Genomic DNA, 25,713 nt, shown 5'->3' with positions numbered 1-25,713 from the left:
GTAGTAGCGCTGAGCTTTTGCAAGAAGGTTGGCTAGCGTTTGGAGACCGTATAGGAGGTAATAAATGATGAGCTGGGCGGATGTTCTACGAGAGGAGGAATGAGCCAAGTGGGGTAAATACCGAATAGGGCGATTTTTATGAAGAATATTGTGTTGGATAACTTCTACGTGATTCAACTGGAAAAATGGAAATTTCGGGAATACATTCTTCATTGAAATTAAACGCTTAATGAACTAACAGTTTTATTTTTAATTTAAGTGGTCATAATGGAATTATTTGTTTTCAATGTGTTGGAAAGTTAGAACACAGTTCTTCTGTTCTGCTTCAAAAATCACTCGACAAGGTTTTTCATATGTTTGAAATAGTTTCCAGAAAAGGGACTGATTTATGATCTGTTGTGCTCTGGACTTGAGAGCATCGTGATCCTTACCACAAGTGGTATTCAAAGGAGACTCTGTCCTCTGGAAACATAAAGGTTCCATTGTTTTTCTCCTAGTAAAGATTTTTATATTATAAGAAGTTAGTTAGTCTTTGGACAACGGTTCACTAATAAAGACGTGTCTTCCTCGTGTGAATAAAGAATATTACAAAACTATTTCCACTGTGTCTCAAATAATTTAATCATTTGCACCCATAATCTAAAAGAATGTTTTCCTGGGGGCAGAAAGTCCATTTAACTCAGTTGACGTTTGTAATAAATGATACTAAAATAATAACGCGAGCCTTGCTTTGCTTTTCGATTAATTAGTGCTGCAAATCAATCGTATTATGGAATAAAAATATCAGAGGAAATTTTATTTTTATTACTGTTTGAAAGTATCGAGGTAAAATGGAATTTTGATGTTTTTCGCGTTTGTTATACAATTTTGACAGATTGTATAACATGATGGACAAATAAGAATTGCAAAAATCAACATTTTAGGGTGCAAGAACTTTCGATTTATTCATTAAGGTTCACTATTTCGATTAAATTAGAAGAACCTTCCAATTGCTTATGGGAAGTTAATTCTATTAAAGAAGAATTCTTTCCAAACCGTCATTCATTGATCATTTACTTTCTTGGGGGCTTCATTTTAATTACGAAGGAATGAAAATCTTCACATAAATCTATCTCTATCTAAATTAGAATTAAATTCCAATAAGCAATTAAATTACTCCTGATTTAATCAAAAAGTGGAAATCGCGTCTTAGTAGGAGAACAACAGGTCTGCTTTCAAAAGGATGAGTCTTTTCTACAAGTCACCATTAAATTCGAATAATAGATTTAAAATTATGGGACTCTTAATTCTTCAAAGAAAAATGTTTGACGGCTCTTACATGTAGTATTTTCAGGTAAGTCAACTAAATATACTGACGTGAATTTAAAGTATTCATTTAATAAAAGACCACCGAGTGAATTAAGTTTCCTCACAATCAGAGGTGCACCATCAGGTGGAACTCACGTGCATTATTTTTCCCCCCATTAAAAATTACGATCACATAAAAAAATAGTATCACAACCCCTTTCTTCTATAATATTATCATTCCATCATAAAATTAATTTTCAACGCTAGCGCGGTAATTTGCATAAATGAAAATCGAGACAAATGACCAACCCCTTGCCTTTTTGATAATAGTGGAATCGCCATTCAATACTCTAAATTACGATCTTTTGCCCCGAAATAAGATATCGCCCTACGTATGAGTGACCTGAAATAAATTATCTTCCTCGCGGTCCCCTGGGGCGACCCATTGCAGTTTATTGTTTGGGGCCTTACCCCAAACATACTATCTCTACCCACGCGGATTTTGTCGTCTAGGTACTAGGGAAATTACGGAATTTGCGTGGATGGTAAAGATCAATAAATGACCATTAGACAAACCGGTGTCATTAACGCTCTGTCTCGCACTGCAGACAAGGCCCCACAAGTGGAGTCGCCCGATGCACATGGAGACACATACTCGAAGTCGAAAAAAGGGTCAGGGGGCGATAGCTGGATAAGGGTTGAGCATAACGTGGCGACAGCGGGGCAAAATCCCATCATTTCTGCCAAAGGAGATGAAAAGTCCAATGGGCCTCACACCCTTTAAGGAAGCCAATACCGGAGACCAAATGTCTAGCTTTTTTGCAGAAATTAAAATGATTTCAAAATGAACTTCCTGTTTAGGTAACTACCCTTTTAGTAAATTCAAAAATTAGTTTTGGGGAAAAATTCACAAAAGTTGAGAGAAATTTAGAAAAAAGCCGGTCGCATTTAAAATCGTAATTTTCCCGTAATTTAGTTATTACTTCTGTCTGTAAAAAGTTGAAAATTAGAACGTAACAGTGTTTTATGGAAAAAACAACATTTTCTTTGCGGTTAAAAATTAAAATCTGAATTTTTGGTCAGAGCTAGTTCAAATTTGATATTAGTTACCATATATGATAAACTATATAAAATGTTAACTATAAACATTAACTCCATAAAATTAAAGGGCAACCGGGGACTAGATTCGATGATGAAAATAAAATTGACGCGTCTTCTTCAAAATATTAATTATCAGTCCACACCTTCAAAGGTTAATCGATAAAATCGCGAAAATAAATCTTGAATGAATAATAACATAGATTGAAACAGATTGTTTTCCCGACGAAAAGATCCCAAGTTAATATGAAATTGATAAACACTTACGCTCAAGTTGCCAATATGATTCTGCATATTGTCGCCAGTATTTGCTGGAAGTGCTGTCAACATTTCAACATCATCGGATAGTTGCATGAGCATATTCCGAGCTGCTTCTTGTTTCGCCTTCTTTTTATTGTTATCCGTACCAAACGCCGTTTGATCTCCGACTTTGATTTCCCAAGTGAATTTCGGGACATTCACGGGCCTTGTTGTCCAATCGTACACCAACTGGTAGCGGACACTTGAACCACATCTCGCTAATTTCTCATGGAGAAGTTGCACCGGCGTCTTGTTCTGCAGAATTTTCAACTTCTTACTCTCCATAGTTGGAAAGTCCTCCAGTCCTGTGGAAATTAAAAATACAAAGCACACATTAAAAAAATGTTACAACTTCTCAACATCTAATAAATTTTCTTTTCCGACTGGTTATTATTTTCAACTCAAAGGCACCTCTTGTGCTCTAGTGTTTTCTACATGTGAATATTCTTCGATTTATCCAAAAATCATCAATTCTTGTCCCAATTTTATTACAATTTCGATTATAAGACATTACTCAAAAAATCTATGAATTATAAATTGTTATGTCCCTCTGACATATTCCTCAAAATATTTATTGTTATCGTGATTATTGTACGAACCTTCAATAGACAGCAGAAGTCACTATTTCAGCCCCAAATACTGTTTTTAATTTCAGTGACACAACGACAATGCACTTTTAACACCGTTTAATCGAAATCGAACTAAACGAACTCCGAATGAACGGAATAGATTGATTGAAAGTCCAGTAAATTTAGTGAATATCCAGGAACTCGATCACGTTTATAAACACAAAATATGAAGTCAACTGTATATTGAATTATTGTCCAACCGCGCAGTGATCAACTTACGAAGCTTGATCCACTATCAATTTTAGAATGAAACACCGTTTAATCAAAATCGAACTAAATAAACTCCGAATGAACAGAATAGATTGATTTAAAATCCAGTAAATTTAGTGAATATCCGGGAACTCGATCACGTTTATAAACACAAAATATGAAACCACCTTGACATTGAGTTATTTCCCAAACGCGTACTGCTCAACTCACAAAGCTTGATCCACAATCAACTTCACAATGAACCGAAAACCTGACGACATCAGTTTATATTCGACCCCTCTCGGTCCAACACTCGATGGCAGTGGTGGGGGTCGCTTGTGTTTGGGCATTATGCGCAATGGGGGCGACTACGGAAGGGAGAAACGGCTGTGATTCGTTGACTCGCCGGTAGTACTGGCATTTATCCCGACTCCTGCCCAAAGAGGATAGACCAAAGTAGCGGCTCAGTTCTGGGGGTTTGACGGCGGGCTCCGTTTGTACTTTCGCAACTGTACAAATGATGAACTGTAGAGAGAATTTTGAAACGTTGAGAGCACCGGTGTGCAGGGATCCAACTGTCGAGACAAAAAGGTAAGCTGTACATGTGGCGCTGGGTCCACATGTACAGCCACATTTTTGCAGAGACCATGGGGGAGATCAGCAGGGCCAGTCCTGGGAGATCAACCACGAAATGTCCTAGCGGTAGCGCTGGAACTAATTTTGCAGCCGGATTTGTTGGTAAGGTACCGAACATTACGGCTGCAAAGTCGGAGCAGAGAGAAAAGTCGGTAACGGAGATAGCGTGGGGTGGGGGAATGCAAGTAAAGAGGGGAAATTAAACGGCTGGGCAGGCGTTCTGGATATCCGAACGGCGTTGAGGGAAGCTTTTCCCTCATTAGAGGGGGGGGGGGGAATAATTGTCAAAAATGCAGCTTGACGCGCATCAGTTCTCGGCGACGGCAAGCGAGAATACCCAATAACCCTCCACGATTCAAAAAGTAATTACTGCCCTTCTACTGGAGATGAAGAAATGAAACTAACGTCATTCAATTGCTCATTAACTTGTTCATTAATGACGGTAGTTTTGTTTCTTAATCCGAGTTAAGAAGGGAGGGAATAATTTTGAAAAGGTAGCTTGACGCACATCACTTCTCGGCGGCGTCAAGCGAGAATACCCAATAACCCCCCACGGTTCAAATTTCATTTCCCCCTCTGTAATTGTGTGCGGGGTAGTTACCGTGATGATAAACTCAAAGAAAAAATAGAGCCTTCCAGCTTGATCCTTCCCTACGGTTGTAAGTCGCAGGTATACACCTTGGTGCGGCAACACTGTCTCCTGCACTACTACTCACGAAAAGTAATTCGCAAGCAGCAATGTTCTTGTTTATGTGAAGGGAATAATTAATCTCAATCACATAAATTGATGTTCACAAATAGTTAGAAAATCATTAATTATTAGATTAGATTATTTATTCCCTTCACATAAACAAGAACATCGCTACTTGCGAATTACTTTTCGTGAGTAGCAGTGCAGGAGACAGTGTTGCCGCACCAAGTTGTATACCTGCGACTTACAACCGTAGGGAAGGATCAAATTGGAAGACTATTTTTCCTTTGATCATCACGGTAACTACCCGCACACAATTAGAGAGGGAGAAATTAATTTTTGAATCGTGGGGGGTTATTGGGTATTCTCGCTTGCCGTCGCCGAGAACTGATGCGCGTCAAGCTGCATTTTTCAAAATTAACCCCCCCCCCCCCCTCTAATGAGGGAAAAGCTTCCCTCAACGCCGTTCGGATATCCAGAACGCCTGCCCAGCCGTTTAATTTCCCCTCTTTACTTGCATTCCCCCACCCCACGCTATCTCCGTTACCGACTTTTCCCTCTGCTCCGACTTTGCAGCCGTAATGTTCGGTACCTTACCAACAAATCCGGCTGCAAAATTAGTTCCAGCACTACCGCTAGGACATTTCGTGGTTGATCTCCCAGGACTGGCCCTGCTGATCTCCCCTATGGTCTCTGATTTTTGTCTCGAACATGTGGCGCTGGGTCCACATGTACAGCCACATTTTTGTCTCGACAGTTGGATCCCTGCACACCGGTGCTCTCAACGTTTCAAAATTCTCTCTACAGTTCATCATTTGTACAGTTGCGAAAGTGCAAACGGAGCCCCCCCGGTTTGACTGACGCCAGTTTCTCCACGTAACCGACATGCTTTCACCCCCGAGGAGACGAGGCGCCACGAGTCCTACTGGGGTATCTGCATATCGGCCAAGCGGGGGGGCTCCGTTTGTACTTATTCAACTGTACAAATGATCAACTGTACAGAGAATTTTCAAACGGTGAGAGCACCGTTTGAAAATTCTCAAATTCTAAAAAGCTAGGCTGTACATGTGGCGCTGGGTCCACATGTACAGCCTAGCTTTTTCTCTCGACAGTTGAATCCCTGCACAGTGGTGCTCTCACCGTTTGAAAATCCTCTGTACAGTTGATCATTTGTACAGTTGAGTAAGTACAAACGGAGCCCTCCCTGGTTCGCTGGATTCCAGGTGGCAGGTGCGATGCTCGTGAAGTGCAAAACCACTCTGCTTCACATGTGCGGGAATTTTAAATTGAATAATTGAACACAACCACCATTCTAGTGAGATTATATTATGGAAACTTTTATTCATAAGTTGGAGACTTAAACTCAACTTTTCGGCGTCTCTAGTCGAACTGCCTTACAATCTTTCTTCAATTTTAGCCTAAGAGTCAGGACGAAGGGCCTGTTTCACAATAATGAGTAGGGGACCAATCGTGGCCTTGAGCTCAGTTAAGGGGTTGGCTCTACACCCCCACGATCCTCTGGGCTTACTCAGCTTTGGCTCCGGGGATACATGATTTTAACAAAGGGGCCTCACATGTGGATTTTAAAGAGAGAGAAAAAATACTTGAGTTTCTCTCGGAGAAATTAGACTGTCTTCGAGAAAAGATTTTCCGACTTGAACTGTTTGATGTGGGACTCAAATTACACTTGGAAAGTATTACAAAAAAATATACAAAGAATGTTTTATTTCAGAGGCTTGAGCTACGTTAATAAATTTTAAGATTTATCACTTGTTTCCGCTCACAAGTTTCTGAAACTAACCATTTCAAAAGGCTGTGGTTTTTTCATCTTCAAAAGTGTTTAAAAATAATACAAAGGTTTGAACCTTTTCTCAAAAGTTTAAATTATTGAGTCCAATATTTGAACGCCAGAGGCTAAATCTAGTAATAACATGGAAGTCATAGGGACTCTATATGGTAAGTAGCCGTCTACGCGACAGGTGTCTTCATTAATTTGGGCAATTTAATGAAGAACTTCCGGACTAGTTGCACCAGTCTACGAAATGTGCTGACCCGTAAACCTTTATCCTCCTGAGAAATAATAATATAAACGGGTGCCTCGATAAAATATATTCACTGGACACTATAGAATGCCCCTTTCTACCGTAGCGATGATGAGGGGAAGGCAGGTACTCTAGTCGTAAAAGTCAACTAGATGTACCGTCGTCAGTAGATTGATGCGGGACGGTCACCAAACGAAGACTTAGTACTTGGCATGCTCCGCCCTACTTATGCACCGTCCAGATATGCGCTCGGCGTTCTCAAGAAAGAGCCGGGGTAGGATGGCTGGTCTCTCACACCTATGGGCATTCCATGAGAATAACAGGGAGAGTGATGCAAAATGTGTCTCCTCTAGTCCATGGCAGAGGGTAATGGCCTAAGAGTTTGATATCATGTAAGTAGAGTAGAGCAATAGCTCATGCGAGATTTCCGATAACCACAACCTGGCAACGTTATTTTCATAATAACGCATTGAGTACATCTCCTTTCGTTCTAACTCCAATCGAATTTAAAAATCTACCTCGTCCCGCTGATGTTGAAAAAGTCGCAAGACTAGCGACTCGGAAGCCATGCCATCGAAAATTATGAATGAGGTTGATGAGAATCCCTAGAATAACAGAACATGAAATTTGGGAAAAGAGCGATTAGAAATGGGATAGTTATAATAACTCAAACGTGTCAATGTTATTTTCCTTAGAGGAGTTATTTTCTTAGAAGAACTAACTAAAAAGACTAACGGGCCCCAACACCCTGGACCTGATGATTCACATTAAGAATGGCCCCACTCATGCATCTCTGTTGACACCAAAGACAACAGAGCATATACATCATACCCCAAACTTCTCAGAATTCTCATCCATAAAAATGTTTTTCAATCTCAAGTGGAAACACAGGAATAAAAGAAATACAACTCGTACAAAGACCTCTTCAATCCGACTGTAAATTAATTTTTGATAAACAGTTTGAAGTGTAAACTTCAATAAGGGCCACCACAATGAGCCCCGATTCCGCGGTACTATTTTTCCCATGCATATGGTGAGCTATCCGTCTTCAAAGTACTAGTACTTATGGTCTAGAATATCTAGCGCTTGATATAGATTTTATTTTTGGCTGCAGTTTTATGATTAAACGTGTAATTCGAGAAGAACATAGTAAATTCTTCAAAGAGCAGCTTATTAAAAAGCAAAGAAGCTAGTCTTTTAACCCGAATGAACAAGACTCCCGCTCAATGATATATAATGACACCCAAACCCCAGACTTCACTGCAGAGCAGATCTCAATCAGTACAGATTAAGTTAGAGTCAGAGCCGTTCGGGTCGAGAAAACACCCGAGTTCCAGCATCATCCTAATTGTTCTGGCGCAGAAAAATTTCTTGTACTGGGCATTATGTTCATTTTTTCCTCAGAAAATAAGGATATTATAGATCGCAAAAACCACTGATTGATATTTTTAAAATTATAAATCCATCGGGCGAATCGTTTTAGTATGCCCGCTGAGTAGAATGTTCGGTTTGGTTAATGACGTTTTTCCCCGCAACTACTAAATTTTTCCGACAAATCCGTTTTATACGGGGCTTTCAGAAAACCGTGAGAATTGCTCGTCCCTAATCAACGGCGATCGAATTTTTCCCGGACATTTCCCGTCGTTTTAAAGCACTTGATTAGAATCGATATTTTCTCGAATGGTCAAAAAACACCATTTAAATTTCTCCGCACTTTTATTATAGTTGCTATAGACGCGTCCGAACGATTCTCAACCCTCGTAATTTCGTGATATTCTTCAACTCCAGGTATGATAAAGGCCTTATTCCTGCACTCCTTTTTTACAAGGGGGACATACAGAGGGATAAGTTCTTCCCCATCTCCCCCAAGCGCCTCTCCCCGAGGTCCGTACTTCTAGACAAAATCTTAACACTTCGCTATAACATTAGTACTTTTCCAAGTTGACGAATTACACCACATCGGTTACATTCGATCGTCAAAATATCAGACAGACTCTCTCGATATTTTACATAGCATTATTTGATATCCGCTTCAAATTACTTTTATATTAAACGCACATAATAAATAAATAATTGAAATATTTATAAAAACAAAAACATCTTCAATGTTGATTCGTTGAACGAGTGTACACTAATAATCAGCTAGTTACATCAGCATCGAAGGAAGTGGAGCCAACGAGACGAAACCCTACGCCAATCTCCACCGCCTGAACGGCGTTAACTTGACATAGGCTTATTTCGATCATTTTCTACAAAGACGTTCCCGCGTTAACCGCTTTGGACGCCTGAGCCACGTAAGTCGACAACAGACTGAATTGAACGAGTCTCCTTCGAGGAATCGCTACACCGGAGGTGTGTAAGCCGAGAGAGACGAGAATAATCCAAGGAGATTCACCTCGGCACATCAAGTTGCGGTCTGGATTCGGTTTCGTACGGAGCTACAAATACGTGTCCGCTGACGTACTGATCCTGATCACGCCCCAGAGAAATTAAAGACGCGAAGCCCGAAGCTGAATCGATCTACAAACTCGACTTCCCCTGTTGGGAGAATTAGATTCTGACAAAAGTTCATTTTCCCTGTAAAAAACTGAAAGTCATTACCCTGCACTGGGTGGTAAAAATTTTTTTTTTCGAGACTGTTCTCGACTTTCAGAGTTTTGTCACCTTATATGAGATACCTTCAGCCGGAATAAACCTTTATTTGGCGGGAAAATTCGATTTTGATGAAGGTTGAACACAATCACAGTTGAAATTCGCATTTCCCGATTTTTTTAACAATAAAATTACGTTCGATGAAAATGTTGTACTCGACGATTATTCATAGTTTCAATAACGTCTTCATCAAATAGTCTCCTCAAGTCTAATCAAAGAACTGTTGATTCAAAAGAGGATAAATTCAGTATCTGTGGGTAAATAAACTTACATTTGATAATTCATTATCACCTCAACGGTTTTGTTTTTAGATAATGTCAACTGAAATCCAATTTGACGTGTTAAAGATACCACTCATTGAATCTGAATTGATATTCGCTCTAAATTTATAACCGTTTTCCCATTTACTACTTAAATTACTGATTTTCCACGATGTCATCTACTAAACTCGTATTATCAGCAGATACCTAACTTGCCTTCGTATCTTCATGTAAAACCTTGACAGCCAAGGCATTTAAAAGTGACGATTTCCGTGCTAGTGATAAATGGATTAAAGAGAACAGTTCACTATTTCGAGAGTCTGCAGCATTACATCAGTGGCATGACAGTTACTTATCGTGCCTGACGTCCGGATGCGATCTGCTGGAATACTCTTATATTATTTCTAACTATTGAGTAGCATTAGAAGCAGGAAAACACAAAATGAACGGGGTATGTTCTATCCGCACTTCATACTATCATCAACAGATGTGTTTAAAGGATCGTCCAATATAATTTATTACGGTAGAAGTGAAAGAAAGTAGTTGTTGACGATTGTGAGACTTACAGGGCTGATAAAGGTGCGGTAACGAGGTGCACTCGCGGTGACATATTCAATGAAACGTACCAGAAAACAAACGTCGAAATTACGTTTCCAAACGTAATCGGGGAGCGAAGTCAAATTCAATAAAATTTATGAGTCAGAACCGACATTTCACGCTTCCGTCATGGAAACTTTATATGAAGTTCCGTAAAAATGACTCTTCTGTCGTATGACTCAGGGGGGTAGGGATGAACGATGATTTTTTTTATTGGAAGAAAATGAATAAGTGGAAAAAAAGTATCATACATGAAACACATATGAGTATATTTCATAATCCATTCTGGTTTGAATACCTTCAGCAAGTTTTTGTTACATGGCACAACGTCAGATCCCTCCAACAAACACAACAATCAGTTTTTTGCCTCCACCTAGACAACGAAGATGTCCGATGAATCACGATGACGGGATAGCCCGTTCGTTCAGGAAAATTGACGTATCACGGAAAAATTACCCGTCAGTTCCGGAAGGAGTACTCCGGATCCAAAAATTTTGTAAATTTGCCGCCAGTGTAATTCTGTAACGTTTAGTTCAATTTTACTGGTTCCTGGAAAATTATGTATCCGATTCCCACTTCTTCTGTGGTAGATCAGAAAATTAACTGACAGATTCAGAATTACTGTCCTCCATTCTTCCATAAACTACCAAGAAATAAGACTCGCGCATGAATTACGTGAACAGTTACGTAATTATTTATAACCACATAATTTTTTACGTCGTTTTTTGCACGCAAAGAGTACAAAAAACTTCCATTTTTGATGCTTGTTAAAATGAGGAAGTCCACACGGTTTATGCTATCGAGTAACTGTGCTGATAAATTATTGAACTGCAACGATTTTCAAGTACATATTTATATTGATTTCAGGAACTCAAGTATCCAAAAGCCGTTTTTCTCATTATCTGTATGGAATTCTGCGAAAGATTTTCATTTCACGGAATGCGCAGTAAGTTATCCAATTTTCCACTCATCCCTCGTATTTTGATTTGGAGTAAAGATAGTTGAGACTCATGAATATGACCTCGATGTCCGCAGTAATTCTATCTCTATACTTAAAAAATAAATTGGACTACACTGATGACACGGCCACTACAATCTACCATGCCTTCATGGTCCTTGGATACTTTTTTCCATTATTCGGTGCAATTTTAGCCGATTCAATACTTGGAAAATTCAAAACCATTCTCTACTTGAGTGTCTTCTATGCAGCGGGTCAAATTCTCCTTGCTGTTGGTGCTGTACCAACTTTTGGACTACCAGTTAGGTAAGTCACTGTGAATCTCTTATAATTGTTGAACAAACGTTTGACAACGTTCATGTGAGATATAAAAATGCATTCAGATATTCAAAATTTGTTTTGGCTCACGGAGGAATATTTTTGGAAACGAAGTTTCAGATTCCTAGAGAATGTGGTTAGAATACAATCAATTATTGACAATAGCTGTACTCAACTCCAACATTTCGCTGAAACATCCTTAATCCAAAAGTTAATTAATGAACTTTCAGGGAACTTTCGATGATCGGATTGTTTTTGATTGCCATGGGCACCGGTGGGATAAAGCCGTGTGTCTCAGCATTGGGTGGAGACCAATTTGTCCTTCCTGAGCAGGAGAACTATTTTCGCACATTTTTCCCCATATTTTACTTTACCATATGCATCGGGGCCCTTTGTTCAGCATTTCTCACTCCAGAATTACGTAACGGAGTAAAGTGTTTTGGTGAACAAGAATGCTATTCAATCGCCTTTTTTGTTCCTGCACTTCTCATGATTCTGACCATCGGTGAGTCCCAAATTGACAGCGCAGATGATTCATCAATCATTAACGACTGTTGATGGTTAATTTTCAGTGATCTTTGTCAGCGGTGGACCATTCTACAGGATAAAGAAGCCAACAAGACCTATTGTCCTGGACGTTACCAAATGCATATGGGTGAGTTCAAAGTAACATTATTAGAATTGTGACGAGGCAGATCTTTTTGCGCCCTTCCCCCGCCCCTAATAATTATTCATATTATGGTAGATTAGGTTTTCGCTACCGTTGGAGACCCCCACTTCCTAGTAGACTCCTACCCCTCCCCGTAACCCTTCACCGCAGCACTCACAGTCGCCAGATTGTCACTGTCACGGTATCCAGAGCAGAAGGACACCACGTGACCTCGCGTCGAATGAAGATTCATCAAAGGAATTCTCCCCCCATCAAGAGGATCACTGAAAGGACAGTGAGACGCGTGTGGAGAACATTCCCGTTTTGGAATTGCCCCGAGAATAGTCCTATACATAATTACCCCGAAAACAGACTCGCGTTTTGCAATTACCCCGAGGATAGTCGCTGTTAAATTGCCCCGACGACTACCAGTTGGAACAGCCCCGGAAGCAGTTGGGGAATAAAAAAGTGTTAGAGGAAAGTTGAAGGAGAAACGAGGACCTGTAGAGTAAAGAATTGAGGAATAGAAGAGAAGAATTGTGGAGGAAAATAAGGAGAGAAGACAACCTGTGTCGAGGAGATAAAATGGTGGAGAAGAAGGACATTGAGAAGTGGACATCGGCCATCGTCAATCGTCACTTGGAAATTTGAAGGTCCTCGTAACTGTGAGTGCCCCCCTTATATTTGCTTCCAGCCCCAAATTTATTCACATATTTTCCTGTCCTCTTGAGATCACCCTCCCCCCAACGGTAAGCCCTCACATTGTAATTAAATTCCTCCTGATTATTTGTATCTCCCCCCCCCCATAGTTTTTCTGTTTCATTTAATACAAATTTAATCGTCCCTCTGACATCTTCCCTCAATTTTTGAATAATAATCGAGTCACTCCTTTTTTCATGTTCATAGATTCCTGCGTATGTCGTAGGAATTCTCCTTCCCTCGAAAGTTATTTAAAAAGGCCTCAATTATTTATGTTAACAACAATTATAAGAAAAAGCCGAGGATTGAATGAAATACATCAGTAATATTAAAATTTCACCGGAGTTATTATTGTTTGCCCCCATTTTTATAATTATTTTTGCTAGCCTTAAAAATATAAATATAAATATATTGAAAGTGAAAATTCCCCCACTATTGGTGACTCAGCCGAGAGAAATTAATTATAACAAAATTAATCAAGGTCAAGGGCACAGAATTTATCTGAATGGTAACACAACTTCCAAATTTTTCGTTTGTCCCCACAGCACGCCATTCAAAGAAAGTCAGAAGCGACTCAAGAAGTCAAGCAAAAGCATTGGTTGGACTACGCTAATGACAAGTACGATCCGAAATTCATCAGTGATATTAAGAAAACTGGACGAACTCTGAAGTTGTTCACAGCTTTTCCATTTTTCTGGGCTCTCTCATCACAAGTAGGATCACGTTGGACTTTCCAAGCTACAAGAATGGATGGACAGATTGGCAGTTATCTTCTGAAAGCCGATCAAATACAGGCGGCTGACCCAATTTTTGCTATAATTTTAGTTCCTGCTCTCAGTACTTTTATTTATCCAGTGTTGGAGAAGATCAAATGCATTCACACACCACTACAAAAGTTGACAGCCGGTGGAATTCTAGGGTCAATTGCATTTTTCGTCGCCGCAATTGTGGAATTGCAATTAGAGGTACCGATGTCCTTTCAGATGGAAAAAATTACGTGGCTATTCCGTAATCTGTCAAACAAAAAATAATTCGGTAAAAATTAAGGAACGTTCAGTAATAGTAGATTATGGCATGCGGACGATAGGTGGAGGATTGTGAAGTTTGCAGCAAGAGGCGAGACAAGTCGGCTTGCCACGCCGAGCCCCCTCCACTTAGACGGCCCGACAATACACGACTACTCCCGAGTTCCCTCCGTCCGGTACAATTAACGTATCTCAAGACGTGAAGTTTACGTGCCGCTTTTGTAAAAAGTATTCATTGTCCAAAAATTTTTACTTTTGGCGCCGCAACAATTTCCGAATTCCCAGTGAAATTTTTAATTTCGTACTTTTTCCGTGACAGAGCAGAAAATTTTTCGATGGTTTCAAAATTATTCCGTTCTGTTCCTGTAAAAACTATCAAGTACTCGATTTTTACTATTTCTCTCCATGTAATAATGAAAATGTAAAAATCAAAATCTTTTTCAGACGACCTATCCAGTCCTTCCCACCACCGGATCTGCACAACTCCGAATTTTTAATCCCAGGGATTGCCAATTACCTATCATAATAGGCAACGAATCCATTTTAATGGAACCCTTCGCTGTTTGGGGAGGTCACAACATGAATGTCATCGGCAATCAATCAATACCGTACGTCGCCGATTTTTCATTCTGCGGTGGAGATGAAAAAAAGGGATTCATCACAGCTTTTGAAGGACAGGCAACTTCATATGTTTTGGAAGCAACATCTCCCTACGCCTATCAGGACTACATTAATAAAACGAAAAGTGGCAATCCCGCAATTCGTATGTTGACCAACAATCTTAGAAGTCCAAACACTTCAACAAAGGTCGAATTATCAGGAGTGAATTACGTATTTGAGAGTTCATCATATCGTGAACGAGTGACATCAGTCGCAGAATTCCTTCCAGGAAAATACAATGTCATTGTTAACGGGAAAGATGTTGGCTCAATTTCGATAAAGCTCGGGGGTGTTTATACCTTACAAACATTTATTGGTGCCAATACCACAAAAATAAATCTATCAGAAGTCACACCACCAAATTCGGTACACATCCTATGGATTCTACCTCAATATATTATTCTAACGTTGGGCGAAGTTATGTTTTCCACGACTGGATATGAATTTGCATTTACGCAAGCTCCGAGTACGATGAAATCACTTGTTCAAGCTGTCTGGTTACTAACAATAGCTGGGGGCAATTTGATTGTTGTAATAATGACTGAAGTGGGTCTTTTTAAACGGCAGGTGAGCATCATCATATCTCGTACCAGTTCATTTTTGGGATTAGTCTAGAGTATGAAATTAATGCTAATAGAAAATCCAAGAGAGAAGAATCTAGAAACTTCATTTTTAAAAATTAACAATACAAGTCATGTAGAATAGATAATATATAATATATGATACGTAATATATTGTATATCATATGTGATATATTATACATCATATATAATATATACCCTAGCAGTGCATACAAAAACGTTAAATGTCTTTTGGTTGCGATTTAGGTGTTAAATCAGCCGCATTTTTTATTTTCAGGCTTTGGAGTTTTCTTTTTTTGCTGGTTCAACCATTATTGTCTTTTTGATATTTGCGGTAATGACGAGGTCTTACGTGTATCAGAACTACAGTGATGATGAAATCCTTGGGGATGAAGATAAAAAAATTCCACTGACACAGGGAACCAGTGAAGTTCAAAATTGTAATCAAGACAATTTGGAATTATAGATTATAGTCATGACAATCCTTCAATGTGACAACAACCGCTTGGATATTAAATAGTGATCAATTGTTGGATCGAGGGACCAGATTGAAGAGCGTTCGAATATTCTATCACAGTATTGATATCTTTTTATTATGAATACGTAAAAATAAAAACAGTCCATCTTTGAGCGAAAGGAAGTGAGTACTTAACTAATTAATATATTTCCCATGCTTAAGATGCAGAAACCATTAAATTTGGACTGATGACTGCATAATGAACTTACTTTGTTCAGTCGTGTGAATAATATGCTGATGTATACCAAACATATTTGCCAATCCAGGGAGGAATCGTAATTGACAAATAATCTTGGGCGACGAGTCAATGAATGATATCGCCAGTCTTCAGCCCATTCTACGGCTTGAACCTCGGCTGTTAGAAGAAAAAAAAATTCAAAGAGAATTTGAATTAGAGAGGAAAAATTGCCGCTTTAACTCAACCGGGAATCGAACCCGAGTCTTACGGCGTTTAGTGAATTAGGCCGAACATAAGCAAAGAATGTCCGCCGATGCTTGACCAACTTTGGCCCAAACGTGGTTGTCACTAGGCGGCCAGAATTGATCGGCATTCATTGGTGGTTGTAACCGGTTCAAGGTTGGCCAGAACGCTCCAGCCAAGCAACGTGTCAACCAGTTGTGATCCACCATCATCGGTACCTCGTTGAGTTCTAAATTCCATCAGATGTTCTTTTGATTGTAATAGCATGCGTTGTGAATTTGGAAGATGGACCATTGAGGGGCAGTAATGTTTGAGGTCCTACATATCTGGGCTTAGGCCAGGGACTACCTCCCCGAGGTTCCCCGTGGGTGCAATGTCGGTACTTTGCAAAAAGTGGTGGCATTGTAGCGAAAGTCCTCCAGCTTGCTGGCAGATCTGGATTTTTCCAAGACCGAAGAGACTTTGCAGCGGATTCCATTTTCCGGAAAACATAACTCGGCAGGATTGTTTCCTATAGCGGCATTGAATGTGATCCACCATCGGCACGAGGATGGTAGCCCAAATTCAAGTCCACTGCTGACTAGAGACTGGGGTTAATCACTAGCTGACGTCCGGTCCAACCTTACCCGCCAATGCTCAGCGAATGAGGATGGAGTCCATCACGAGAAGAGGATAAAACACCCTGTCGCATGGCGATCTGAACTATGCATTTTGTAGTCTGATATTATGTTTAGCGGGTGGGGAACTATAGCAGTTTTTTTTAACTAGTGACCGAAAAGTCTTTACGGCACTTTTCGATGTGGATTAAACGTAGCAGTAGTAAAAAAATAGTTTTTCAGGACAAAGGGCCCAATACAAAGCACATTATTAATAGATATGTAGGATCATAGAGGTCGTCAATAAGGAAATGCAAAGTAACTATTCAAGACTTTGATAATAAAAGATAACAACTTGGTACATTACTATTAAATTAAAGGTAACATTGCGGTATGATTAGAATATGTCTTTTCTCTCTGGAAACTCAAAATGAACTAACTCCTCAACTTTTCCAAATTTTTCTTATTGCCATCATTACTTTCCCCCCCTTCACTGTACTCGAACAAACCATCTATTGTCCATTTGTCTGTATACTCTGTCTCCACTAGACCTCCGCAAAAGTCTCAAAATGGCACGTATACCATAAAACCGTCATTCAATCCCTCTAAACACTTCACGCTAAATTATTACCACTAGGGAACACTATAAAAGAACCAAAATAAACATATAGCCTAAACTTTACGTTCCACAATGTACTTATTCAACTGACAGGAAATCTTTGTTCTAAATTTTACGAGTCTTTTTTTAATACTAAAAGTTATTTCCCTATTCATCTTAAAAATCTTAAAACACACAGATACAAAGCAGTATACCGACTAATTCTAGAGTGCACCCATCCCCTTCTCCTCGATGCCATACACAGTACCAAGGAGTAATAGACATTGCTGAAAGTAGAGAGAAAAATTACGTGCCTGTTCCATATTTTTTAAGTTGCACATCTGAAAGATTACTGAATGTTTCAAATTTATTCTGTGTCATTGCCATAAAAATTAACTTAAAACGACTCTCGCTGGCAGATTACGAGACTTGTTCCGTAACCTTTCTGGAACTTTTCTCTCCGTACAATGGCAAAAATTCGATCTAATTTATACGAAGTGTCTCGTTTCTTCGTATCTGCATTTTGTGCAGACAGAAAATATACGCTGGAAGCCACAACTACCAGTGAAAAACCATACCATATGACGTGAAATGCCACACATTCAATTGCTTGAAATTGGAATGAAAATAATAATCCAGCCAAGTACCCCTCGACCTTCAAAATCAATCGGATATTTCCCTCCAGTTTCCCTGCGTAGCACCGATCGGGATAAGTTTCGCAGAAAAATCCTCGCCCTTCGCGCTCGGGATTTTTAACCCGCAAAACTTATCCCTCTTGTTGCTACGCATCGAAACTCTTGGAAAATATCCGATAATTTTGAAGGACTTGGGGTATTACTACTGATAATTTTCGGAAATTTTTATTGAGCCACACAGGAAGATTTCAGAACATTTCGTCATTGAAAGTTCGGAGAAATCTCGTGGAGAAACCAAACAGAATAGTCAATTTCTGTTCCATATTTCTCTGAAAATGAACAGAAAACCAGGAAATTGCTGTCAATGCATTTTTGAATTCGGGGAACAGTGACACCGAAGCCCATTTATGACAAAAAATCAGGAAATTTACGATTTCATTGAAAAATCAAGGAAATTGATCTCCAATATTCATATTAGAGTATATATTTAAATAAATTACGAAATTCTCATTTTCGTACCGCTTACAATTCGGGAATTTCACTGAAGGATAAGTTAAACCGGAGATTTCATGATTTTCAAATGTGTGAAAAGCATTTGATGCCACTGGATTGGTCATTCCCAGTGAACTATCCCGATATTAATGAAAAGGTGTTATTAGTATTATTCATCATATTAATAAAATGAGTCATTTTCCTACTCCGAATCTATTGCGTTTTTGTTTCTCTTCCATGTCTTTTTCCGTCTGACTGCCCCACCACGGGCGCCATCCCCTCCCTTTTCCTGTCGCTTTTTCGTTACATACAATATTGGATTTACAGCCCAACGAGCGCAAAGAAGTTTCACTTCAAAATTCACAGGCTTGCTGTAGTTTTTGAAATATTGGGAAAAAAGAAATCCATAAAAGTTGCTATATCTCAGGAACTACCGGACCGATCGAGCCGAAACCACTCACCGAAGTAAAGTTTAATGATACCTATCATATATTGAAAATTCAGATTTTTAGCCACAAATTTTACCGGATTTTTTATAATCAATTTATAATCAATTTTCACAATGGCGCATTTCTCAGCACATACACAGCCATGGCATAGAAAATATCGTTTTCTTCGCGTTCCTGTCACGAAGTCTTTCATCCCACCGTCTCTGTTAAACTCCATAGCATGAATTTAATTCTCCATTTTCTAATCCGCATTAAGCACCTTGGTTTTGCGCCATGTTTTTTTCATTATATAGAACTATTATTTTACATTTAACAGACCAACGGATAACGGAACAAAAGAATTTTTTTATTTCTAATTCAGCTCTACAAATTTTGAATTGACCTATTTTGACCAACATTTGTTGCATAATACGCATCTCCACTCGTTAGTACACTGAGAGAAAAATATTATTTCGCCCATTGTAATGCGCAAACAAATGGGTGAAAATTCCAATGGCAAATTCCGCTTCGAATTTTCAGGGTCCTACCAGGCTCCTATCAGGGTAAAACGCCTTCAGGAAGTCAAATTCATCTGGCAAGCCGATAATTTTGACAATCCATTCGAAATAGTAGAAGACATCCGTTAAAATGTAATAATCTTCTTCGGGTGGTATTGTCGAGATTATGCCAAAAATTCTCTTGCCCATTATGAAAGCAGAACCGCTGTCACCCTGTTTCAAAAAGATGAATGATTTTTTGCACTTTTTCATACATAAGTCCTTTTCCTATGCATAAGTGTTGACAGGAATTTGGCTTAATGAAATTGTTGTTAATGCTTGGATATCCTTAAGTTTACATTTTGGTGACGGCATTTATGCCACACTAGAGGCGAAGAACGTAGCGGGATTCTTAGAAATAATCAGTTGAATTCCATGTTGACAGTTAAAATAATAGTCGTGTAGCATAAATCTCTTGGCAGGAATTTTCATGAGGAAAATTTCCCACAAAATGTGATTCGCTTTAAAACCGTCATTGAATTGGCACTAGAATTCGCCAAGTATTTCGTGTAGAGATTGTGTAGTTGCGTACTTACTTCTGTCACGTTAGCGGTTTTGCTAGAGACGCAAATTAGCCCAGTTTCCGCCCAATCAGTGCACTCTACTACTTTAAATTGAGCTTTTTGCAAATTTCCACCCGATTGATAGTCGGCAGATGGGGGGCTGACTCCGAGCAATATGCCTTTATCACCCAGGTCTGGATTGTCGCATGGCAGATTAATAATTTGTCTTGTAGTATGTAGACTTACCTCTTCATGTAACTGAAACAAGCGGAAACTTCATGAGAAATTTCACCTTGATGTAGGAATTGTTTGCAAGTTTACCGTGCTGACAAAATTTTTTTGGACAAAACAGAAAACATTTAAAATCTTAAAAACTCAATGAGAATGAGTGTATATATTTTAATCAATTGCGATGGAGTTGATTGGGACGAATTTGTGAGAGGTGAAAAATTGAAATCGGTTTAATAGTTTCCGAGATATTTGCGGAAAGCGGTTTAGAACGAAATTGAAATTTATGAAAAATGATGGGACCAATCAAGTTAAATTTTGACACAGATTTAGTCCATAGTGATACCTGCGATTTGACAAAATTTTACCTTATCGGAATACTTTTGACTGTTTATTTCTTTAATTTTATAACAGAGTGACCGACGTTGACCATGCGCCGGTACACACATAGTCCTCAGATGTTGTATTTATACGTTTCAAGCCATTCCATATAATTTCCAAGTAAAATTAGGGAATTCGAAAATCATACGATTGCAAAGTTTTCACGTAAAAATAAACCTGACAGAGTTTTTACAGTCAGCGAATCTGAGCCGATGCCTCAACACCTTATCAATTTCCAAGCTACGAATGATTCATTTACCTCGAGAATGGCTATATCGTAAAGTGACCAAGGGTTGCGAGAACTACGCCCGCTATATTGCTCGTGTCTATGTATTTGCATGACACTGTAGTTGTCGGAAGTTTCCTGCACACGATTGACCCCTAGAGTAACAAAAAGTTCTCGCGGACGAAGGGAGCGAGCGGTATCCATCAGTTCATCGATGTCGAACGTGCAGTGCGCAGCAGTAAGAATATGAGAAGCGGTAACAAGTGATCCTCCACAATAGAAACTAGAGTATCTGCCGTACTGTATGTACATAGCATGAACGAAGGCATGTGATGGAAATTCTTCAGTTGTAGCGTTAAAGGCGTTGATCATTCTTCGTAGTCGGCCGCCATTTACATCTGTAATTAAAATCCATGTAAAGGGTTTCAAATTTGTTTTGCTTCGGAATGGAAGCATTGTATTTGAACGATTTCGAATTCTCCAATTTAACTGCAACTTGTCAAAAATGTTATGATACTCGAAAAAACGAAATTTTTTATGTCATTTCTGTGTGCATGTAAAAAAGTCGGCAATTTTTCAACTAATGATCGCTAATCAGGTTGTATCAACGACCAATCAATTAGGGATCACTAATGGCGTTAAAATTGAATTAGATCAGTGATGATGAATAATCTCTCGGTAAACGGGAGCATTGATTAATGATTGGGTGCCCAGCTTAGATCGCAATTAAAATCGATAGATCGTATCTGATATTGAAGCTTGCATCAAGGTTGGTCTCAGTTTGGTACAAGCCTGGACTAGCTTGGTTGTAGCTCAGTATCCAAGCTTGGACGGAGGTTGGGCCAATGGTAAATCCCGACCTAGAAATCGGCTAGGTAGTTCCAGAGATATTACAACTTTTGTGTGAATGTATTTCCTTGAATACCTCATGAACCACTCAACAGATTGCTTTTTTTTCTGAAAATACTCGTCTCAATAGGAACCATACAAAGCTATGAAAATGCATGCCTGTTGGTACAAAAACCACGAGATATTGCCATTTTTCCGGTTTTTTTCATGTTTCCAGCACTGTTTCTATAATTCATAATTTAATGAAAAAGTGGAATAGCAATTTAAAATGGGGTATGATCACAGCTTTTATGATATGAAAGTATTAGACGTTGTAGGGGTACAATCCATCGAGTGGTTGTTACAAAATTTATTTCTTTGTTGAAATTAATGTTACTAACCGGTTAAATATATCTTTTTGAACCCACTGGCCGATGCCAGTGCCACAACTAACTCATATCGCGGATATCTATCTTTTCATTTTTGCAATTGAATTGCTGCGGATCTCTTGGACAGCATACTACCAATCAAATTTGTCGAAATTCAAGAAAAAAATGATAATGCGTCAATATAAGTACCGATCACGTGGTTGTTTTTTATTTGAAATCGACCAGTCGCTGACTCTGACCTCTTTGAAAATTGCCGGTGATTTTTTTAGTGGTATAAGTTGACGAAAATCCGTCTCACAATTTTTTTTTAGTTTTATCGAAACACCTTTCATTAATCATGAAAGCTCGTAAACTTCAATCTAATTTCTTGATCTATAAAATACTATTCCAAATGTTATTCTCTATTCCTTATTTTAATGTACCATCCCGAGAATCTGGGTGGAATTTTGACGGAACAAATGTAAGATAAATAATTTCAAAGATTTACCTTCAATAATATTGTAAAATATAATGCAAATGCAGATCACAATAATTGTAAACACTTTTCCGAAAAACATTTCTGATAGCGTGACAGGCAGCAACAGTGAACAATGGATGAGTCACAGCCAGTTTGATGTATCACTGGATATCTGTGTGATACGTCGAAGTTTTATGTTGTAAAATTGAGGAATTTTTATGTCTGTAGGAGTTTATCAAACAGCTCAGTAGAATATGTTAGAACCGGCTGCTCGCCAAGGTAACCTTCACGACTGGTAATACCTGCGCTGGAAAGTTTAAAAATCTATCGAAATTGAGGAACTTATTCACTTCAAATACGGTTTACGGGGAGCCCACATAGACCACTATGCAATGGGATCTATGATTTTTTGCTGGCATTTAACTAACGATACATCCTGCACGGAAAGAAGTTTTAGGTAAAAATTAGACCTCCAGGGGGCGAAACGTGGAACGAAGGTTAGTTTTATTACAAAAATTAGCCCCCCAAGTCTGATTTGTTCAACAAAACTTGACCTAAAAAGCGGTTAATTATCATTTCGTCTCACGCTGCGCCCTCTAGAGGTTTAATGTTTATCCAAAATTTCTTTCCGTGTAACAGTAACAGTGCACCTCCAGGGAAAAGACTGATTTGCAACAAGCTGTCATGTGTTATTCTGATCAGATCTACTTCGCCCGCATGTTTGACCTTCAATAACCAACCATCTGGTGATTTACAATGCGTAAAGACAGGTCATGTCCCCAAACTGTGATGCGAATGTTCGGGGAAAGCACAAAAATCGCCTTCACCATCCTCCTCGGGCCTCATGCAACAAGTCTGGGTCACCAAATAAACACAATTATAAAACGCATGTGAGTTCAATGCAACCGATGCCATCCGTTCACGACAATCGTCAACTTGGAGTACCTCGTATCCTTGGCCCTGGCTTTCAGGCTTAACGAAGACGAGCCCTTTTGTCAGCTTGACTCCGGCGAAATGATGAGTAGAGCCCAACAGTACTTGCATGGAATGAAAAATCAGTGAATTGTTTTAGTGTGGTACCTCACACTTTCGGGAGAAACTGTAGGCCTGAGGAAAATTACTATGGTGCCTAGTCGAATTTCTTTATCTATGTAGGAAAACTTCTATACTGGCCTCGTAAAAATTCAAAGTCTAACGGGCGGCCTGGAAATGGACCCTAAACAGCTGATGCAACAGGTCTCATGACGAAATCCAAGGTCGGCAATAATCAGATATATTCGTTTATTGTTAACCAATTACAATAAGGTAACGAAAAATTGCTGCGTGGCACAGTAAAAAATTAAGGAAGGCACGAGAAAATAAGCTGATTTGGGTAGGAATTTTTAAAAGATTTCCATCAGTTTTTCATTAAACTCAAATAAAAAATGATAGACTGTCAAATTTTATAATGCTGTTTCGTAAATTTTACTAAGCCACCTATGATTAATTACAGAGTGTACTATGAGATGTAGTGTGTGGATAGAAATTTTGATGTGTGAATAAAACACATTCCAATCTTCTGACATTTTGCAGCTCGATTCTGGCGCCTTACACAGTAATTTTTCTGTGGCTTTCCTCTCCGTCCCAGGAAAGAACTGCCGGTCGTTGACGACCTAGCCAGGACCAGCACGAGTTCGTGTTTCAGTATACCGTAATACTGCGCATTGTCGGTATTCTTCCAATTGTAAAAATGATCAAAAGCCAGTACCGAAAGATAGTACTGGTTTTCAGTATTGCCCCAATCTTCTTTCAGTATTAACACTTAATAGTCATTACCGAAGTTTATGTACCTTCTGATGCGTATGAGTATACCCGAAGACTAATACTTTATTCGATGAACGTTAATCTATTTATTATGATTTCGATGAAATGGAGATATTCAAATTACATAATACATCATATCCGTTGGGGTACTTAGATGAAGCGAAAAAATCGCGTGCGTGTGTGCTCGTGTATGTGAGCGTGAGTGAGATAGTGAGAAAGGGAGAGCGAGGCATACTGCCAGTTATGTGGATAGAGTGTGACGGTAAACATAACTTCCGGTTAATATCATTTGGATCGATATGACAAAATTTAAGAAATCAGGAAGTCTTTATCGCGTCAAAAAATATCGTATCAATCAATGCCTTGTTATGTCCGGAGACGTTGTCAGCGTCGGAGGACAACTATTGTATAATAGAGTTATTTACGGAAAACAAGAACTAGAAATTTTGATATAAAAATATGGAAAAGCTAAATTAGAAATATGCAATGAAGCTGAGTATTTTTATATCTGAGGTTTTATTTGGACGACGCTAGATTTGTTTTTCGCTCTTACCTTGATTATGTTGTTAATTTAAATAGAAAGAGGAATAAAGGAATTAGGAGTAATCAAATGATTCCGAGTAAATTTTATGCTCAAAAGTAATCTTCTCTATTATAAACCTTTTTGAATTACAATTAACAATGATTGGTTGCTATCTAGAATTTTATGTAAATTTTATTTAATGAAAGGTAGTGACGATTAAATATTTGTCCCCGAATAATTCCTTAGAGAGTTCGATAGCCAATTAATTTGGAATTAATGAAAAATGTAACTATTTCTAGGAGACTCACAGTTTAGCCGTGTTAGAAAATGTAATCCTTATGTTTTGGATAGGTGTGGATCCTTCGGTGACACAATCGTCTTTCTTCATCAGAATAAGAGTAGTATCTGATCCTATTATGAATACTTCTTATTCTGTCACGTTCACCCACTCGCTTATAATTAATAAACAAAGTTTGGAAGAGTTTTGAGAATGTCCACAACCACGGAAACTGATGAATTATTCCTCTTAAAATGCAAGAAATACTCCTACTTTCGATTCAAGGATCCAGTATCCCTGTACACTTCCGGCCGTTTAGCTATTTACTATGATCTAATAGGTTACCGTGCACTATATCGACTCTGTTGCGAATTATAGTATGGGAGGCCCGAAAATGACAGATCGATTCCGGAAAGTAATTTCCACCAAGTCAAACTATCGCTCCGACGGTTGCTTCTAGACTGATTTCAATTTTGGATTTTGGGGAGTGGATCGGTTCGCGGTGGTTACACGAATTGACTGTTGATTGGCGGAAATTATGGTGTGGTTTTCCCACTACCAATTCTTAAAGGGGATCGACCTG

The 25,713-nt window shown here is 38.9% G+C and overlaps 2 protein-coding genes across 5 annotated transcripts in view; one reads left to right on the top strand and one right to left on the bottom strand.

Moving 5' to 3' along the window:
* Nucleotides 1-25,610, bottom strand: part of LOC135173157 (interferon-inducible double-stranded RNA-dependent protein kinase activator A homolog) — a 40,649-nt gene extending 15,039 nt beyond the window's left edge. Inside the window, exons 1-5 of one of the 4 annotated variants that reach the window (XR_010301261.1) lie at nucleotides 22,558-22,778; nucleotides 20,887-21,251; nucleotides 20,052-20,276; nucleotides 15,998-19,689; nucleotides 13,334-14,018 (exon numbers count right to left, since the gene is read on the bottom strand). Coding sequence is in view for 2 of the 4 variants with exons in the window: in XM_064139851.1 (XP_063995921.1) it covers nucleotides 14,007-14,018; nucleotides 20,052-20,276; nucleotides 20,887-21,251; nucleotides 22,558-22,627 (672 nt within the window). In the remaining 2 variants the exon portion in view is untranslated. Of the gene's footprint in view, nucleotides 1-2,652; nucleotides 2,991-13,333; nucleotides 14,019-15,997; nucleotides 19,690-20,051; nucleotides 20,277-20,886; nucleotides 21,252-22,557; nucleotides 22,787-25,161 lie in introns of those variants that run through there. The other 3 variants (XM_064139850.1, XM_064139851.1, XR_010301262.1) reach the window with 3 other exon arrangements.
* On the top strand, nucleotides 10,028-16,004 carry LOC135173154 (peptide transporter family 1-like). The gene is made up of 8 exons (XM_064139846.1): nucleotides 10,028-10,235; nucleotides 11,249-11,327; nucleotides 11,417-11,645; nucleotides 11,888-12,162; nucleotides 12,230-12,312; nucleotides 13,551-13,970; nucleotides 14,475-15,257; nucleotides 15,549-16,004. The coding sequence occupies exons 1-8, from the start codon at nucleotides 10,227-10,229 to the stop codon at nucleotides 15,735-15,737; spliced, it is 2,067 nt and encodes a 688-aa protein (XP_063995916.1). The 5' UTR covers nucleotides 10,028-10,226; the 3' UTR covers nucleotides 15,738-16,004.
* Nucleotides 25,611-25,713: the final 103 nt, after the last annotated feature.

The sequence above is a fragment of the Diachasmimorpha longicaudata genome, chromosome 2 (assembly GCF_034640455.1).
Source record: "Diachasmimorpha longicaudata isolate KC_UGA_2023 chromosome 2, iyDiaLong2, whole genome shotgun sequence".
NCBI lineage: Eukaryota > Metazoa > Arthropoda > Insecta > Hymenoptera > Braconidae > Diachasmimorpha > Diachasmimorpha longicaudata.
This window is presented reverse-complemented; position numbering and strand designations above follow the sequence as displayed.